The following is a 20,794-nucleotide window of genomic DNA, read 5'->3' as shown; positions in this document are numbered from 1 at the left end:
CTACTGTAGACAAGGTCCGATTAATTAAAATGCTGAAGGAGTGTATTCTAGTAAAAATTTTCTGAGTAACTAAAAGAGAACCAATTATTTTCTTCATTTGAATCTTTGTTAAAATTACCTTTAACTGTAAGAATATACTATTTTGTGTAAGTAGAGTGTACTGAACATAGTTCAATCTTTATTTTTTTGATGATCTCTAAGCACAAAGGCCAACCTTATATAGCACTGAAGACACAGGAAATCATAGGGGAATGGGTGGAAAGTTCTATAGTGATTCAAATTACAGTCCCCTGAACTCATTCTGCTATGTTATATTCACTTTCATACCCCTGCAGATGATCTTCCTCTACCTAGAATGCTCTTGCTATACCTTACTGAATAACTCATATTTATCCTTTAAAACCTGTCTCTTCCCACTGGTCAGAAGCCATCCCTAACCTTTCCTTTCTCCCCACAGACTTAATAACTTTCTCCCCTCTCTACCTGGGAGAAATGTATTACATCATATATTAAGTTTGTTAACATGATGTTCCTCTTACTAGATTCACAACTCGCTTCAGGCAAAAAACAAACCAAAAAAAAATCCTAATTTTTTTCCCAACACCTAAGCACAGAAATGCTAATGGAGTAAGTACTGAAAAAATGTTAGTTGGTTGAATGATGGATGAATCAATGGACAAACAGAAGAATTACTGTTCAGAAGAAATTAAACGCTGATTTGCTCTACACTTGAGGGGGTTTTATCCCCTTAAACACACACTCAGAATTATTTTTATAATTAACTTAAATCTCTAACTAATTGCAGTCTTAAGGTGATTGCTCTTTTTTCTTTGATACGCTTCTGCACCTAAACTTTAACTTTCCAACTTGTGTTACCATTTAGTTATCAATCATATACATGGAATCTCTACTTGTTTGAGATTCTTATTCTCCAATCTTTGTATCCTCATATATATATATATTATATATATAAAATATTGTTCAACCCATAATGATTATACATGATTAATTCACTCCTCCATTTTCTCAAATGTCAGAATTAGTAGTTTTTCTTTCGAAGACAATCTTTTAAATTCTTTCCATTAAGCCCTGTTAAGCTTTAAATGTTACTATTTAAACTCTAGGGCTTTCATTTTCAGCAGTGCTGAATTTAAGAAACCTTATCATAAGGAATGTCTCTACCACATTCTCAATGTCATTTACACCAAGAAGCCATGATATAGCTCCTTTATAATCTGACACACTGTCCACCTGTGGTCTTAGGACAAATAAAACTGAATGAGGGGCTTCCCTGGTGTTGCAGTGGTTGAGAGTCCGCCCGCCGATGCAGGAGACACGGGTTCGTGCCCTGGTCCGGGAAGATCCCACATGCTGTGGAGTGGCTGGGCCCGTGAGCCACGGCCACTGAGCCTGCGCGTCCGGAGCCTGTGCTCCACAACGGGAGAGGCCACAACAGTGAGAGGCCTGCGTACCGCAAAAAAAAAAAAAAAAAAAAAAAAAAAAAAAACTGAATGAGAGGAGTGATTTGGTATCAAGTGTAGAAAAGATAGAACAAAATGTAAAACAATAAGATTAAGTCAAAGATTCATGATTTATTTACTGTGGGACTATAACAAAAGAAGTAACAAAAGATAAGTTGACCAAATTTTCATTAGTGATGGAATTCACATTCATCTGTCAGCCTTTTCTGGAAGGAAAGGATATACATCTATATTCTACTTTACTGGCAACCACTTCAAATCTCTATACTCTGTTTCATCTTCATAACTCAATAGGAATATTTACTTTCTTTTTCTACAGTATTTCTACTCATCATAACCATGCTCTGTAACATGGTTCATATTTAGCAGTTTAAGCAATGAAATGTATTTTGTGGGTTTTTTTGATATGTATTTTCAAACATCCACAAACAGAATTTCAAAACTCAAAACAAGGTGTATTTCATTCTCTTTATAAAGCAAGTTGATTTTAGACCAATTTCAGCACCTATTCAACATCACCAGTATCATCTGATTTCATTGTGGTAACTAGATCCAGTTAGAAAATCAAGAGGAACCAAGAGCAACCAGGAAATGTTTTCAGCATCTTGTCACTATGACTAAAAAAACAAAACAAACAAAAGAACTAAGAGACATTATTTCTCACTCGTGTGTTTGAAAAAAGCTGATAAACTTTTCTAGGAAACATAGCAACTAACTGCATTTTTCAATGCAAACATCTAAAGACAGTGAGGTAAATTTCTGTTCAGCTCGTTTCTTTTAGTTTGCAGAGGGAATTCCTATTGACAGGTAATACAGATTGCAAGTATTTGGTATGAGTAGTGAAGTTCCAACTATCATCAGATAGTTTATTTGAAAAGTTATATAAACCTAACTATGGGGAAATAATCCCCCACTTAAGAGTTAAAAGAATGTACACACTGAATTTATGGATGAAGTGATATAACATCTGGAAGATTCACTTCAAAATAAGCAAAGCGAGGGAGGAGGAAGAGAGGCTAGTAGATGGGATATAGTGTGATAACTGGGTGTGAATAACTGTTGAAGCTGGATGTTAAGTACATGAGAACTCTATACTACTCTTTTCATTTCTGTATATGTTAGAAATTTTCCACACTTAAAAAAAGGAACAAAATTAAATGAAAAAAAAAAAGTATACACTCCTGTCATCAACTTGCATATGTCTGAGAGCAAATGACTAAAAACTATGGAAAGCAAAAACTATTAATGCTAAAAACAAAATTTTATACACTCTTCAAACATAAAAAAGTTAGATGCTCAATGAAGGAAACAGAACTCTGAAATAGCAATAAGATTATTAGTTAAATTTCATCATTACTTGAAGCCATAATTTATCATGTTGTGTCAACATCACACTGCCGGGACTTCCTGATGGTCCAGTGGTTAAGACACTGAGCTTCCACTGCGGGGGGCACAGGTTCAATCCCTGGTTGGGGAATTAAGATCCCTCAAGCTGGGTGGTGTGGCCAAAAAATAGAAGGAAAAAAAAAAAACACACTGCCATCAACACCCCCAATGAGACAGTCACTAAGAAAGTGATTTCTTTTTTTTTTAAGAAAGTGATTTCTAAACCATGAAACGACAATTATCATTAACTAAGACGACAAATCATAAGTATGAAAATCTAACCTCTCCAAACGAAAGAATATAAACCAAATAAATTACAAGTAATTTAAAGAAGGATGCTTTTTTTTAAAAAGACTAGCAATATAGCTCAAAACAAAAACTACTTTCGTTTCCCTCTCTTATGATAGCCAGGGTTAAGATATCTCATGCTTCTGGAAAGGCTGGCACAAAGCAGACCTCACAGTGGATTATAATATAAAGTAATATAAGGTGTTATGTTACCTTTAAAACACTCAGATCAACATGCATAACTCAAGAATATGAAATTATTTAATGGAGACGCACCACCTACACATATGGTAAAACTTTTCCACTGTGTGCAGGTAGATCATTTTAGGCAGGACTGAATGTGTCCAGATTCTTTATTTGTAAGGCATGGAAGACTTAGAATAAAGCCTCAAGTGGTACTGCTAATACTATAAAGACACAGTGCTTATTAGCAAGATATAGGGAAGTTATACTCCACATTTTAGAATACAACTCAAGAATAGGACATGAAAATCACTTTCTATTCTCGATCCTTAAAGATCCTGTGTATTTTTTGTAATTATTGCAAGCATTGTTTTTTTAAATTGTGAAGTATCTCATACATTATAGGAGACTATATACATATGTTATCCATATGCAGATATAGACACACTACACACACATATGACATGTTATTTAAAAAAAAAAAAAACAACCCATGAACCAACTACCCAAATTAAAAATTACAGAAAGTATTAAACTTTTCACAAATTTACATGACATTCTTACACAGAGGACATGACAATAAAGAGACAATCAGACCATTTTTCTTAAGATATCTCCATTATCTTACTGAATCCTGTAATCTGTACTATTAAAACACCTTTCTGAATTTCTTTTCTTTAAAAATTCAGTAATTACTTTTAATTTTCAGTACTAGATTCATGGGTAGTCTGTCAAATAGCTACTGGATTTCATCCCAGAAGTGTTGTCTATATACATGCATATCCAAAATGACATTAAGACCTTTTTACATAAACTCACTATAGAAATATATCCAAGACAAGATCAGGAATGCTACCAACATTTGCCTCCTTTTCAAACCAGAGTTTCTTCATCCCAAAATATCAAATGATATTAAAACACATTTTTTAAGCTACAAAGTTGCATACAGAATGTGAAGACTTTGTAACTTCCTAAGAATAATAGCAAAACCTCTCTGCAACTAAGTCATGAAATCTCAACTTCTAGGAACATGCTTCAATCCACCTTGCCCTTTAGAAAGCCCCCACTATCACGCAATTCATAGCTTCAACAGGATTAGAATAGCTTCAAGGACAGAAGCCATATATTATTCATCTTTGTGTCCCCTGCATAAAAATAACTCAATAACGTTTGTTATAACTAAGATAAATGTCAGGAGATGAGCTTCAAAACACCTCAGTCCCAATGCAAAACTGGAAAGAGATGAGTTTGAGAATACAAATTATTATAATGAAAAAGAATAAAGCTATAAACATTTGTGTTACATTCTCTTATCACCTAATTCAGAATCATGTATTAACACTGGAGAAATCAATCTGCAAAGAATAAAGAATAAAAAACAAAGAATAAAAAACAAAGATCTTAAAGTTCTCCTTATCGTCAGCATGCTCAAACACTGTCAAAGAACCTCTCACCTGAAACTCGTACCAACATCTCTACCCCCAAACAAAGCTATTTTTTTTAAAAAAAGCTTTTAAATGAGACCTGAATATAAATTGGTTCTATCAATACTTCACTATAATTTAAGTTTCTGAAATTTGTATGCATAATTCGTGCGACTGTGCTCATGCTCATTTTCTACAGTGAGGGTTTTTTCAACAGATTCTCAGAAGAATAAGTGACCCCAAAAAACTTTTAAGAACTGCTAATCTAGCAAATCAAAAACATTCCATTTTCCAAGAAATAGTTAAGTTGGCTTAATTCAAGTATTCTTCCCTCATATTCATAGAGGGGATCCTTAGTACAAAATTAGCCTCTGGAAGAATTTCTTCAGCCAAGCCAAAAAGTGCCAATATCCACAGGCACAAACATCAACAATTCCAGATCCCAAAAACAGTTTACTTGGAAATGCCAAAAGAAAATGCAAAAGGTGGCACACTGTACCACAAACTGGTCACCCTGTTAGATGCTTAAATACACCTGTATCCTTCCATATTAAAATGTCTGGAAGATCTAAATTCCCTCCAAACTGAATAGGCTTTTTAGGAAGGTTTTCTAGTTTCAACTCCACACTGACCTGTGAGCCTCACTCGACTCAATACGTATCACTGTCTCAATATTTATCACTGTCAAAGACAAATCCCCTCATATGTACCCAGGCTGTTTCAACAGGGTCACCTTGATTATTCCCACCCCAAGGCAGGGAGCATTTATTGAAGAGTTATTCAACAAATATTTGTTGAATGAATGAAAGAAGATCCTTCCTCCCTTAAAGTTAAGCTGTCAGCCCCCATGCAGCTGCTATGGTACAAGTTAAACATGCCTCCCTCAAATATACAAGCTAAAGTGTCAGAAATGCTATGCTTCCTCCATAAGCAGAAAGTAACAGAGTCATGGAATACCCATTTCTCACGGGCTAACCTGGCAAGGACAACCTATGTTCTGTCTGACACAACTGATCTCTACCGAATACCATCCAACCAGTCAATATGCCCCTATCTTTCCAATAAACTCAGATCTGCCTGACAAAGACGTCCCGAGACGCCATGGTATGGTGAATATACTACTGAATTAGTAGTCAAAATATCTGTTATAGACCCAAGTTTGTCACCAATTTAACACATGACATTGGAAAAATTATCTCTTTATGCCTCAATTTGCTATTTTGTAAAATGGGAGGAAACACCCATCCCACCATTTTCACAGAGATTTATTTAGGATCACAAACAAACTGCAAGAGCATTCTGAACAATAAAAAAGCTTTATTCCATTATAAAGTGTTAATATAAACTCAGATCAACAAGAAGGCCATCCATTCTTTATACCCTCATAGTAATTGTTCAAGTAAAAATGTTCTGGGCCTTCACATCTACACAGTTCACCCTATTCTGAGGAACAGGCTATTCTTAAGAATAACTGGCTATGACAAGTTTCTCCCATCCCTGACCCCACATTTACATGCTGTATTTCTAAAATACTGCCATGACTTCTCTTTCCCAGCAAGTATTAAGGCACTCCCAAACCCTAAAATACACATACATATCAACCAGCAGGGAACACCCCAAGTTTTATTTTTAAAATAAACTAACTTATAAGTGGAACTCCATTACACTTATACAAATACAAGCAAACTCTTCCGGAACACTTTCCTTCCTCGCATACACACACAAACACAGCCGCTATACACCAACATACCATCTGTCTTCTAGACCAAAAACATGTCTTTCAATGCACAAATTAGCCAGTAACATTTATTAAACTTGTAACACTGAGATCATTCTATCCTTCCTACATACAGTTCAGCGTGTCAGGGACACCACAGATCTGATCGTACACGTAAACTACCCTCAGAAGATCTTTCCTCCTGCCGCTCTTATCCCTTAAACGAAACAAACAGGACTATGGGGGATGCCCCAATCCTACCTCCACAACAAACTAACCTGTCAGGGGCACAGCCGACTCCGCCTCCACTCGCTTACTTTCCCGCCCCCTCCCCCAAGCCAGGAGTCCGCCTGTCAGGGACACCCCTTCACCCCCGCCAGGAGGGACTTCCCGGTAAGCTCAGGATCCCCTTTCCTACTCTCCCCTCCCCCATCCTTACCACCGCTCTCCCGGAGGTCCAGGTCCGGGAGATAACAGTAGCTCCCAGGAAGCCAAGGACTAAGTCGCTGAGGGAGTACCTAGGCCCAAAGGCCTCCCCAGGCGGTTCTACTCACCGTGTCAGAGGCCGAGGCCGAGAGAGATGAGAGTGCAGGGAAGTGGGGAAGAGGGGGCGGCCGCCACCAGGCTCCTCCGCTTCCCTTGGTCCACAGCGGATCCCTCCCGCTTGTCAGGAGGCGGCCAGCGGGTGAGCGGACTGGCGGAAATGCGAGAGAGGAGAGGGGAAAGGCGTGGGGCTAAGCGGGGGAAACTAAGGGGAGGCGGGTCCCGCAACCGAGACGAGGATCGTCTCCCCCTCCGCAAAGCAAACCCAAAATGGCGGCGGGAGCGGCGGCGGCAGAGCGGCGGCGGCGGCAGCTCCTTGGAAGGGAGGGAGCGAAGGGCGCCTCGTGCCCCCCCACCTCCCACTCCTCCCTCCTCGCGTTTTCCCCCTTCGTCCTCCCCCCTCACCCGACCCGGGCGGCGGAGCGCGCACGGCCGCCCGCACGCGCCAGAGTGTATCTGGGCTCGTCGCTCGCTGCTCCCACCAACCACCGCCTTCGGCCGCCTTGCGCGCCCGCCAGCCAGTACGCACTCGCTCTGGGGCGCCTCCTCGCACAGTCCCCCACTTCCCCTCGGCCCCTGTCAAGCCAGCTCCACCGCGGGCCCTCACGCGTACCTTCGGCAGCGAGAGCCCAAGCCTCCTCCTCCACCTCCTCTCCTCTCCTCCCCCCCTTCCCCGCCCCCACTGCCACCAACCGCCGCCACTGCCGCCGCCGCCTCCTCCTCCGCCGGCCCCCCCCCACAAACCCTCCACCCCTCGCGCGTGCGCCTCCCACAATCCCCCCGCGGGACTGTTCCATTCCTGTCGGCTGCAGAAGCGGGGGAGAAAACGACAGGCGAAGACGGCAGAGATTGCCGTTAGGACAGGAGTTACCCCGAGTGGCGGATAGACACTTATGACTACTTACCTCGCTGGCCGCGGCGCCGCGACGCCGCGGCTCCCTTCCCCTGCCTCGTCCTGGCCGCAGTGAGCTGGTTGGGGCGGCCTAGCGCCCCTCCGCTGGCCGGTGGTTGGAGGCCGCGGCGGCTGCGCGTTGAGCAGCTTCCTGCCGTACGACCCGAGCTTGAGTCTCTGCTGCGGGACGATCGCCGAACAGCCAGCGCTTGACAGTGTCTGCGGTTTACCGGGTCGGGAGAGCTGGTCCGCGACTCTCGGTGAGGAAGTGAACCGGCACGGGGGTTGTACCCATGAGGGAAAGGAGCGGGACTCCCAGCCTCCATGAGGTAGGGAGTGAGGACAGTAGGGCCGGCAACCCTCCTAGGGGGCTTCCCTCCGGGCTCTGTGTTGCGGACCTAGGACCCAAGAAGGAACCGGCTCAGTGGTCGGCTTTTTCTTTCTTCCTTTTTTTTTTAAAACCCAGCTTAGATTTTCGAATTTTACACCACTGTCTGTACGCGGTGATGTTTTTGTGCACTTTTACACAAACCTCGTGGATGGATGATGCATTTTCAACCTCATTAGGCAGCCTTATGTTAGAGGATAAGGACACCATATATTTCAAGTTGAGGTTTGGACTCGATCTTCCGTGTCTTGTGTGTCCTTCAGAAAGTTATTCTTCTTAGTTCCTTATCAACAAGAAACGAAAAACTGAACATAAAAATTAGTTAACTCCAAATCTGCCTTCAGAGTTGGTGTGTGGTAAAATAATAAAATATGTGTAAAGTAGAATTAGCTCCTAGGCACAGGGAAAGTGCAGAGAGTTAATGTTATCGTTCACAGTTACTCTTGATGTTGATAAAGTTTGTGGGTGTAATTGGTAGTTTGTGTTCTATTCTTCCAAATCGTTGGTAAAACAGTGCAAAACTAGGTCTGTCAGATTTCCGTGGTTACTGATACTTGTTTCGCAAAACTCTGCATGAACATTTACTTTTTCTTGATGATTGAATTCAGGAGAACTATGGACTATTAAAATCCACAGATAATTCCAAAGCTTTCTTCTATTCTAGTAATCGTTAGTTTCACCCAGTGGGTAAACTGAATAAATTAGGTGAGGGATCCACTTGGGTTTCCCTTTTCCTTCACATCTGTGGACTTGTAGGGATTTGGGAATAGTTTGAAAATCACTGTACTAGCTTAATCTCAAAGGCCTATTCAAGCTCTAAAGTTCAAGTAGACACTCCTAAATTTCCCCCTTAACATATTATATTTCAAAATATGGATCAGGTTTTATTTGTTTGCTTTTTTTTTTTTAAAGCGAAATCCGCCTTAATTACCTCACTATATATTTGCTTTTCCTAACCTTAAGTCCCAACTTTTTCATGGAGCCATTTAGGAGCCATTGATCTTTTTTTTAATTGTGTCATGTATGCAGGTGTGTTACCCTACCAAGAACATTTTTAATTTGAGGTCAGGGACTATGTAACGTTTCTTTTATATTCTTTTGTAGTCTAGTGCAAAGCAAGTCATGGAAATGTTGAAATGAATGTTAGATACTTAAAATATGAGAGGAGAAAGAGAATTAACATTTGTGGAATACCATGCCAAGAGAACTTGTGTTCCTGTTTAATCCTTATACAACACTTTGAAATAGATCATCTTACCCCCATTTTACAGATGAGAAGCCTGAGGCTCAAAGAAGTTGGGTAACTGTCTTTAGACTTCAATTTGCCTGTCTCTTAAAAACTTAACTTTTTTCACTATACCACATTGCCTTCATAGTAAATTTCTCATTAGCAACATAATTGCATATGCTAAAAAGAAAAAACACCTTTAATGGAATTCCACTACACTTGTATATAAAGAAAGTTACTTACAGTCTCTGTCTTTAACTAGCTTTGGGTAACTGCACTGATTCATGAATTGTCAGCTAACTATAGACAAATAAGATCGTATTCAGTTCTTTTATGCTCCAGTGCCTACCAGAGACTAAAATATATTAAGTGCTCAATAAAATGACCTTATTGAATGAATGAACCCTGAATTATTTGAACCAAGGATGGTATGGAAAACAGAATAATGGTTCCTCCCCAAAGATGTCCGTGTCCTAATCCCTGGAACCAGTAAACACATTATGTTACATGGCAGAGGAAATTAAGGTTACTAATCAGCTAACCTGAAAATAAGGAGATTATCCTGAATTATCTGGTAGACCCACTGTAATTACAAGAGTTCTTTAAAGGTGGAAGAGGGAGACCAGAGACTCTGTCAGAGTGAGGCAGTAGGACATAGACTTGACCAACTGTTGTAGGCTTTGAAGATGAAAGGGCAACCTCTAAAACCTAGAGAAGTCAAGAAAACAGATTCTCTCTTAGAGCATCCAGAAAGAACACAGTCCTGCCGACACTTTGATTTTGGACTTCTAAACCACAGAACTCTAAGATGACAAATTTGTGTTGTTTTATGACACCAAGTTTGTGGTAATTTGTTACAGCAGCAGTGCATGTTGGATCTGTTTCTTTTACTTTAACCTTTGTTTTCCGCTGTTGTTGTTCACTAAAAGGATACTGTCTATACATAATGGCCTGCCTCGGGGAACCGGCCCCAAATGCCTGAATGTTAAACCAAAGGGAAACATTTGGTTTGTTCAGGGAAACATCCGGCCCCTGTCCACCTGTGGATGGCTACAAGAAAGAAGAAATTAACACCTCCCCTCCCCGAGGCTGGCCATTCCAGGTGATATTTGCAAAACTTATGGCCTTTTTACTTCGTCATCTCCTCCCCTTCTCTGTGCTGTGAAAGAAACTGGCATCCAAACCCGGATAAGATAGTTATTTTGAGACTTTGGTCTGCCATCTTGGTCTGCCGGCTTTCCGAATAAAGTCATATTCCTTGCCTCAACACCTTGTCTCCGACTTGTTGACCTGTCATGCAGCGAGCAGAGCGAGCTTGGACTCAATTGCTGGGTCATTTGGTAAATCCACATTTAAACTTTTGAGGAAATACCAAACAGTTTTCCAAAGTGGCTGCACCATTTTACAATTCCAGCAGCAATGTATGAGGATTCCAGTTTTTCTACATCCTCCCCATTACTTGTTATTGTCTGTTCTTTTTGATATTAACTATCCTTGTGAATGTGAAGTGGTAGCATATTGTGTTTTTGATTTGCATTTTCCTAATGACTAATGGTGTTGAGCATCTTTTCATGTGCTTATTGGCCATTGTGTATCTTCTTTGGAGAAACTTTAAGTTCTTTGCCCATTTTTGAGTTACATTTTCTTTTTATTGTTGAGTTGTAAAGAGTTCTTTCTATAATATATTATGGATATAAGTCCTTTATTAGATATATAACTTGCAAATCTTTTCTGCCATTCTGTGGGTTGTCCTTTACTTTCTTTTTTTTTTTTTTTTTTTTTGGCTACGCTGAGAGGCTTGCTGGATCTTAGTTACTCCACCAGGGATTGAACCAAGCCCTGGCTATGAAAGCACTGAGTCCTCACCACTGGACTGCCATAGGATTTCCTGTCTTTTACTTTCTTGATGGTATCCTTTGAAGCAGAAATTTTTAATTTCAATGAAGTCCAAGTATCTATTTTTTTTATTTTTGTTACTTCTGGCATCATTAAGAAACCATTGCCTAATCCAAGGTCGTGGAGATTTATTCCTACATGTGTTTGAAGAGTTTCATAGTTTTAGCACTTTGATTTAGGTCTGTGATGTATTTTGAGTCAATTTTTGTGTGTGATGTGAGGTAGGGGTCCAATTTCATTCTTTTACATGTAGATATTCTACTGTCCCAGCAACATTTCTTGAAAAGAAATGTGCTTTCTCCCATTGAATTTTCTTGGCACCCATGTTAAAAATCAACTGACTGTGATATAAGAGTTTATTACTGAATTCTCAACTCTGTTCCATAGATCTGTAGACATATGGGTCAGACATATATGATCTATAGGCATATGCTAATACCACACTGTCTTGATTTCTGTAGCTTTGTAAGTTTTGAAATCAGGAATGTGAGCCCTCCAACCTTGTTCTTTATTTTTCAACGTTTTATACACTGTTCTGAGTCCATTGCATTTTCATATGAATTTTGAGATCAGCTTGACAATTTCCATTAAAAGGGCTGCTGCGATTTTGTTAGATAATAATATTTGTTTAAAAAAGAAAGAAAGAACTGATGATGTTAGTAAGCTGTGTTGTCAATGAAACAGTGGTGTTATAGAATAACAAAATAGTTACTCTTGAAAATATAAAATCTAAAAACGATAGGTGAGGGTTTCCCTGGTGGCGCAGTGGTTAAGAATCCGCCTGCCAACGCAGGGGACATGGGTTTGAGCCCTGGTCCGGGAAGATCCCACATGCCATGGAGCAACTAAGCCCATGCGTCACAACTACTGAGCCTGCACTGTAGAGCCCGCGAGCCACAACTACTGAAGCCTGTGTGCCACAACTATTGAAGCCCGTGCGCCTAGAGCCCATGCTCCGCAACAAGAGTAGCCGCCGCAGTGAGAAGCCCGCACACCACAACAAAGAGTAGCCCCCACTCTCAGCAACTAGAGAAAACCCGCGTGCAGCAGTGAAGACCCAATGCAGCCAAAAATTAAATAAATAAATTTATTTTAAAAAAAGATAGATGATAGCTGAAGAGTATTGATGAGTAATATAAAGGACTTGTATGATGATTGCTTTGAGAAACTGAAGACATTTACCCTGGAAAAGAAAAAATAGGGGACATAACTACCTTCAGTTTATCACATGGAAGGTAGCTTGTAAAACCAAAGAGAAAGGCTGGGATAGTGAATGGAAGCTACAAGGAGACATTTCACCTCAGATTGGGAAAGAACTTTACATAAAAGCAGGACTGCTTTGTGAGTTCCCCATCAGTGGAAATGTTCAGGCACTTGATAATTGATAATACAATATACACAGTGACTAATGGCAAAGGCTGCAGAGTCAAACATAGGTTTGAATTCCAGAACTGTCACTTTTAGGCTATATACCCTCGGGCAAGTTAGTCTGTCCATCCCTATTTTCACATGGATGTAATATCTACTTCATAGGATTGTGTTGTGAGACAGTGCCTATAAATTGCTTAATATAGAGCCTGTTTCTGAAAAATACTATTATTATTATTCAGATTATTGTAGCATTAATTCAGTTCTTGAACTAGATCACCTTAACCTGAAGAATTTGATTCTCCTCACACAATCTGTACACAAATGTTTCATTGCAGCTTATTCTTAATACCCAAAACCTGGAAACAGCCCAGATGTCCTTCAATGGATGAATGGTTAAACAAACAGGCACATTCATACCATGCAATAGTACTCAGGATTAAAAGAAAAACTATTGATGCATGTAACACACAACCTAGATGAATTTCCAGAAAATTATGATGAATGGAAAAAGCTGATATTAAAAGGTTGCATACCATATGATTTCATTTATATAACATGCTTGAAATGAAAAAATTACAGAAATAGAGAACAGATTAGTGGTTGTCATGGGTTAAGGAATGGGAGGGTTGTGGGAGGGAAGTGCTGGAGTCTGTAGAAGGGCCACATGAGGGATCCTTAAAGTGATGGAAATGTTCTGTATTTTGACTGTATCAAGGTCAATATCCTGGTTGTGATATTGTACTATAGTTTTGCAAGATGTTACCATTGGAGGAAACTGGGTAAAGGATACATGGAACATGTATTATTTCTTTCACTTGCCTGTGAATATATAAATATCTCAATAGTAAATGTTTAATTTAAAAAATAATCTATGATTTTTGTGACCACTGAAGTGTTAGCATATAGCCTTTGGGATACCTTTCTAAGTTTGGTACAGGCTTTTTCTGACTTCCTTTTCAGTGTACACTTGGCCTATGTGACAGTACCTTTTTTTTTTCTTTTTAAAGAAAGAGAGCTCTAACACTAGCCAGAAAGTTTTGTCAGAAGAGTGACAGAACTTTAAATACAATAGTGAGTAAATGTCCCTTACAAGTGTACCTGAAAACACTTCAAAGGGTTTAAAGACTAAGGAATTATTTGTCTCTGGGATTTGTTTTATCCACACTTTCTTTCTTTCTTTTTTAAGATTTATTTTTTATTTATTTATTTTTGGCTGCATTGGGTCTTAGTTGTGGCATGCGGGATCTTCGTTGCAGCGTGCGGGCTTCTCTCTAGTTGTGGCATGCAGGTTTTCTCTCTCTAGTTGTGGCGTGTGGGTTCCAGAGCGCATGGGCTCTGTAATTTGCGGCTCGCAGACTGTAGTTGAGGCACGCGGCATTAGTTGCCCCGCAGCACGTGGGATCTTAGTTCCCTGCCCAGGGATCGGACCCGCATCCCCTGCCTTGTAAGGCGGATTCTTTACCACTGGACCACCAGGGAAGTCCCTATCCACCCTTTAAACAAAGAATGACTGGGATTGGAGGGAGGACTCTGCTTCCTTGAAATAGTAGAAATAGACAACAGGTAGAGTCTCAGAATGATGACAGTTGAACAATATTAGAGAAGTGGGGTTTTTTGGTTTTTTTTGTTTTTTTTCGGTACGCGGGCCTCTCACTGTTGTGGCCTCTCCCGTTGCGGAGCACAGGCTCCAGATGCGCAGGCTCAGTGGCCATGGCTCACGGGCCCAGCTGCTCCGCGGCATGTGGGATCCTCCCGGACCAGGGCACGAACCCGTGTCCCCTGCATCGGCAGGCGGACTCCCAACCACTGCGCCACCAGGGAAGCCCCATCAGTCGGTTTTAATAGGAAACCTGTCCTTTATCTGCCTTCCAGTTACAATGTGGTTAACTTGTACTCTGCAAATCGACATTCAAAGGATATGAAAAAACCGAAAGGAGAAATCATTACTCAATTTTTTCATAGTATTAGTGGCTTTGAACCTTTTTCTTGCAGTGCCCTGATTTGTATATGTCTTGGAATGTAGAATGAGCAAATATTCCATTCTTCTGCTTTCATTTGGCCTGTCAATAGGATTTTTTTCTACTTATAGATATTTTAAAGAACATGGAAAATGTGGTTTAGTCTGGATTGTCTGCTTTGAGATCAGACTTTTGAGATTCACCCCCCCCCCTTTTTTCTTAAAGTATCTTCTGTTATTGTTATATAAGCCGTGTGTGTGTGTGTGTGTGTGTGTGTGTGTGTGTGTGTATGTGTGTAATTTACCTTTAAAAGCAGTAGGAAAATATTGAAGGGTTTTAAGAGCCAGACTTCAGTGGAAAGGATGGATTGGAGAAGTTCAAGGATGGAGGCTAGTAGACCCAATGTTGTAATATGGATACAAGATGACAGGATACAAGATGGAAAGCTAGTCACATTTTCCTGACCAGCATTTCCCATAATCTCTAAAACATAGCCAGAGTAATGGCCTCAATGACCACAGGCATACCTGGAGGAAGAAGTAGTGACCTCAGGACCATGTCACCCACTCTTTCTAGGACACTACCTCCCTCCAGAGCTGCAGCCCACAGCTGTCTCATAACAGTGGTTGTACTAGGGCACATTGAGAAGATCTAGGGAGCAGGGTTGGGTAGGCCAGATCCTGTTGGAGTGGCATTGGGGTCTTGAGTAGTTCGGAAGTTGGGAGACTTGAGGTTAGGTAGAGGGCTTAGGGTTGGAAATCAGCTGATACAGAGGGTTAGAATTGGTATGAGAGTTAGCTGATCACGGATCGGGGAGGACAGTGTTGGAGGCAGGGAGTTGAAGTAATTGAAATAGGGGAGGATTGAGAAGAACTGGGGTTAAGAAAACTGAGCTGGTCAAAGATGGTGGTGTTGGGTACCAGGTGATGGTGGGTATAAGGTAGAGATCGATGCTGGGTAGTGTTGGGCACTGGGTGGTTGTGTCAGTCGTTGCCAAAACTACCTCCAGGTTCTGTGATTCCCTAGGAGGACTCAGAGGTCAGCACATAGTCCTACTTACAGCTATGATTTATTACAGCAAAAGGATACAGAGCAAAATCAGCACAGGGAAAAGGCACGTTGGGCAAAATCTGGAGGAAACCAGGTATAAGTTTCCAAGAGTCCTTTCCCAGTAGAATCACATTAGACACACTTGATTCCTTCAGCAAAAACTTGTGACAACACGTGAAATGTTGCCACCCAGGGAAACTATCAACAGAGTCTCGGTGCCCACGGTTTCTATTGGGGCTGGTCATATAGTCATTATCAGCCTCGCATGTAGTAAATTTCCAGACTCTCAGAAGGAAAGCAGGTGTTTAATGTAAACCATGTTGTTTGTATAAATAGTTGAGGCACAGTGACCCACTCTTACCAGTTCTGGGAATGGTGGGAACTCTCCTGAAATCCAAGTTCTGAGACACCAGCTAAAGGGCAAACTTGCAACCAGGCCTTTCTAAGGACAGCAGGCTTAGACTTGCTCTGTTAGCTCTTCTCTGCACGGTTGGATTAGGCAGCAGGTGGTGGTGGTGGGCGTTGGACAGTGGTGGACAGCAGTAGAGGCAGTGTAAGGCAGAACAAAGGAGAACCGTTGAAGAACAGGGAACAGAGGGGACCTCAACCCTGCCTGTGGCCTAGTAGAATTCATCCTCACGCCTGGGCACATGCTCACAGTCGCCACCTTACTGCACAGCAGCAGCCCTTCCACTAGCAGCCAAGAGAATGTTATTAATAGTATTTTGCAACAAGGGAAGTTCCAAGGGTTCCAAGGCCAAGTAAATTGGATTAAAATGAAGTCTCTTAACTATAGTTTTCCCCAAAGCCTTTAAATTTGTGAATATGTGCATATATTATAATTATTCAAGAAGTGAATAACTATATAGCATTTTCAAATTTCTTTGGCCAGAGAACATTGGTGCATTTTATGACTAGTTAGTATTCACCAACCTCATTTTGGGAACTGCTGCTCTAGAACTTTTGGTTTTCAAACACAGCAAAGGAGCCCTGCAATCCCACATGTAAATGTGAGGCAGGCCAGTAGAGACCGTGCCAGTCTTGTTCACCACTGTGTAGTCTGTATAGTGTGGGCACGTGAAAACACAAAACACATTTTTGAATGACTGAATTAAGGAATGCTTTGCATCTTTATTAAAAAGTAAACTTGCCTTTTCTGCGCTACCCAGATGGGGTCCGTACGGTGTTGTTCTGGATTCCCTTGTAACTTAAAGGGAAACTTTCACAATGTCCAGAGCCCTTGATGTCCTGCAAATGAAGGAGAAGGATGTCCTCAAATTTCTTGTAGCTGGAACCCACTTAGGTGGCACCAACCTTGACTTCCAAATGGAACAGTACATCTACAAAAGGAACAGTGATGGCATCTACATCATAAATCTGAAGAGAACCTGAGAGAAGCTTCTCTTGGCAGCTGGTGCCATTGTTGCCATTGAAAACCCAGCTGATGTCAGTGTCATATCCTCCAGCAAGCTGTGCTGAAGTTTGCTGCTGTCACTGGAGCTACTCCTATTGCTGGCCGCTTCACTCCTGGAGGCTTCACTAACCAGATCCAGGCAGCCTTCCAGGAGCCGAGGCTTCTGGTTGGTTACTGATCCCAGGGCTGACCAGTCTCTCACAGAGGCCTTTTACATTAACCTGCCCACCATTACTCTGTGTAACACAGACTCTCCTCTGCGTTATGTGGACATTGCCATCCCATGCAACAACAAGGGAGCTCACTCAGTGAGTCTGATGTGAAGTTCTGCGCATGCGTGGCACCATCTCCCGTGAACACCCATAGGAGGTCATGCCTGATCTCTACTTCCACAGAGTTCCTGAAGAGATTGAAAAGGAAGAGCAGGTGGCAGCTGAGAAGACTGTGACCAAGGAGGAATTTCAGGGTGAATGGGCTGCTCCAGCTCCTGAGTTCACTGCTGCTCAACCTGAGGCGGCAGACTGGTCCGAAGGTGTGCAGGTGCTCCCTGTGCCTATTCAGCAGTTCCCTGCTGAAGACCGGAGTGCTCAGCCTGCCACTGAAGACTGGTTTGCAGCTCCCACTGCTCAGGCCACTGAATGAGTAGGAACAGCCACTGAGTGGTCTTAAGCTGTTCTTCCACAAACTCTTAAAATGGAAAGAGGTTGATGGGAAAATAAGCAGTTTCTAAAAGAAATAGTAAACTTGAAAACTAAAAGGAGATAGAATTCAGAGGAGTTTGTGTCATCTCTTAACCATACTATAAGCTCTGTTGGGTCAGGGACTGAACAGCTTTGTTCACCATCTTATTCACAGGCCCTGGCACATAATAGGTGCTCAGTAACTGTTGAATAAATGGGTGCGACTCTGTTGTTGTTGTTACTGTTGAATAAATGGGTGTAACACTGTTGTTGCTGCTGCTTTAAAGATTTTGGATGTAAGGTGAAAATTATTAGCCAAAATGAAGTAGGTGATTACCTGGAGATTTGATTTAGTTATGCTGTCTACTAGTGAATATTGAGAGTTGCATTTAAGTATTTTAAACATTTTTTAGCTCCCACATGATTAGGGTTTTTTAGTTAAATACTTCTAACATACAAATGAATAAATATAGCACACATGGTATAAAAATAATAAAGCAAATACTCATATCTATTATCCATCATTTGAAATAGATCATTACAATTCCTTTGTGTGACCTGCCCCAATCTTGTCCCTTTACCTCTTCCCTAAGGGTAAGCATTATTCTAAATGTGTGCTTATCATTCTCTTGCCTTTCTCTTTCAGTTTTATTACATATATGTGTATTCTCCAGATAATTAGGATTTAAGTTTTTGAGTTTCATATAAATTTTATCATTCTGTATATTACAGTTTTCACTCAGCATTAGTTTTTGAGATCCATCTATGTCTTACATGTAACTGCAGTTTATTCTTTTTACTTTTGTATGGCATCTATTGCGTGACCATATCTCCGTTTATCCACTCTTCTATCAATGGACATTTGGGCTTTTTACAGTTTCTGATAATTCATATTCTACTACTGTGAACATTGTGATACATATTTCCCAGTGTACATGTATATGTGTTTTTCTAAAATAAATACGAAGGAGTAGAATACCTGGGCCATAGACATGTACATTTTCAACTTTACAGATAATGTCAAATTTGTTTTCCAAGATATTTGTATTTATAATTCCATTGACAGTATAGGAAACTTCCCAGTGCTTCACAGCCTCTTTAACATTTGCTGTTGTCTTTTTCATTTTTCTTAATATGATGGTTGTGGATGGTATCTCATTGTGGTGGTTTTAATTTACATTTCCCTGATTTGTCATAAGGGTCGAACTCTTTCCATGGGTTTACTAGCCACTTGTGTTCCCTTTTCTGTGAAATATCTGTTCGTGTCTTCTGCTCATTTTTAAAATCAATTTAAAGGCATTATTTATTCTAGATACTAATCCGTTGTGCAAATATCTTTTCCCAGTTGTGGCTTACCTTTTCACTTTTTTTTAAAAGTGCAGGGATAATGCTGAAAGGAATGACAAGGCTTATCTCCAGCGTCCATAAGGTGAGTCCTGACTGACTTAAGTGCTTTGTGTAAACTGTCTTTAGGTGGATTTCTTTTCTGGATTGATTGTATCCAGAATAAAATGCTCTGGAGAACTTCAGCTGACTAGTTTTGCTCAAAAGAACAGTCACGGGCTTCCCTGGTGGCGCAGTGGTTGAGAGTCCGCCTGCTGATGCAGGGGACGCGGGTTCGTGCCCCAGTCTGGGAAGATCCCACGTGCCGCGGAGTGGCTGGGCCCGTGAGCCATGGCCGCTGAGCCTGAACATCCGGAGCCTGTGCTCCGCAACAGGAGAGGCTACAACAGTGAGAGGCCCACGTACCGCAAAAAAAAAAAAAAAAAAAAAAGAACAGTCACAATTCCATTTCTCTGCCCATACACTTCACTCCCAACTGCCCTAAAAATCCAATAACAGGTCTTAGTAGAGTAGTTGCGCTTGGGAATTTACCCTATCATAGGAGAACTGACTTTTTTTAAAGGAGATAAATAAGCTTAAGTGCAGTTGGGTCAATGATTATCATTATTCTCCATTTGGGTCAATGATTATCATCCCTTCATGAAGTATTTAAAAAAAAATAAGTTGCCGATTTCTTTTTTTTTTTTGGCGGTACGCGGGCCTCTCACTGCTGCGGCCTCTCCCATTGCGGAGCACAGGCTCCGGACGCACAGGCTCAGCAGCCATGGCTCACGGGCCCAGCTGCTCCGCAGCGCGTGGGATCTTCCTGGACCAGGGTATGAACCCATGTCTCCTGCATCGGCAGGCGGACTCTCAACCACTGCGCCACCAGGGAAGCCCTAAGTTGCTGATTTCTGATAGTTGATAGTTGATTAAAATAATAAAATCATATGTAAGAAAGACTATTCTGTTGCTTTACTTCATTCTCTCATTTATTTAGCAAATAGTTTTTCAGCACCTTCCTTATGGCAGATACTCAGGATTCTAAGATGACTCATTTCACTAATAATGGTTACTATTTGGGTCTTTTTTGTTGTTGTTTTTTAAATTTATTTATTTATTTTTGGCTGCGTTGGGCCTCCGTTGCTGTGCACAGGCTTTCTCTAGTTGCGGCGAGCAGGCACTACTCTTCCTTGGAGTGCGTGGGCTTGTTGCAGAGCACGGGCTCTAGGCACACGGGCTCAGTACTTGTGGCTCACGGGCTCTAGAGCATGGGCTCAGTAGTTGTGGCGCACAGGTTTAGTTGCTCTGCAGCATGTGGGATCTTCCTGGAGCAGGGCTCGAACCCGTGGCGGATTCTTAACCACTGTGCCACCAGGGAAGTCCCAGTGGTTACTATTTGTTGGGCATTCATTATGTGCCAGGCACTGTGCTAAGTGCTTTATTTCTCTTAGTCTTCATGATCAACCCCTGAGGTAGATAATATTTTTGTTTCACAGATGCAGAAATTTAGAATTAGAAAGGCTAAGTAACTTGCCTGAGGTAACACGCTGTGAAGTTGTCTAACCCAGA

The 20,794-nt window shown here is 41.2% G+C and overlaps 2 protein-coding genes and 1 pseudogene across 8 annotated transcripts in view; 2 read left to right on the top strand and 1 right to left on the bottom strand.

Moving 5' to 3' along the window:
* The window catches only part of ASH1L (ASH1 like histone lysine methyltransferase), a 214,309-nt gene extending 206,625 nt beyond the window's left edge, over positions 1-7,684 (bottom strand). For 3 of the 4 annotated variants that reach the window (XM_033414638.2, XM_004284597.4, XM_049701610.1), the window contains exon 1: positions 7,034-7,620. The gene's annotated coding sequence lies outside the window, so the exon portion shown is untranslated. The other variant, XM_033414639.2, reaches the window with a different exon arrangement.
* A 238-nt stretch (positions 7,685-7,922) lies between these two features.
* Positions 7,923-20,794, top strand: part of DAP3 (death associated protein 3) — a 29,063-nt gene continuing 16,191 nt past the window's right edge. Inside the window, exons 1-2 of one of the 4 annotated variants that reach the window (XM_033414650.2) lie at positions 7,923-8,243; positions 19,277-19,328. In XM_033414650.2, coding sequence (XP_033270541.1) covers positions 8,239-8,243; positions 19,277-19,328 — 57 coding nt within the window. In that variant the 5' untranslated portion in view covers positions 7,923-8,238. The remainder of the gene's footprint in view (positions 8,244-19,276; positions 19,329-20,794) is intronic. The other 3 variants (XM_033414649.2, XM_033414648.2, XM_012538560.3) reach the window with 3 other exon arrangements.
* On the top strand, positions 8,252-18,514 carry LOC117198370 (40S ribosomal protein SA-like; annotated as a pseudogene).

Source organism: Orcinus orca, chromosome 1 (assembly GCF_937001465.1).
Source record: "Orcinus orca chromosome 1, mOrcOrc1.1, whole genome shotgun sequence".
In the NCBI taxonomy this organism is placed as follows: Eukaryota; Metazoa; Chordata; class Mammalia; order Artiodactyla; family Delphinidae; genus Orcinus; species Orcinus orca.
The sequence above is the reverse complement of the archived record's forward strand: the minus strand, read 5'-3'. Positions and strand labels throughout refer to the sequence as shown.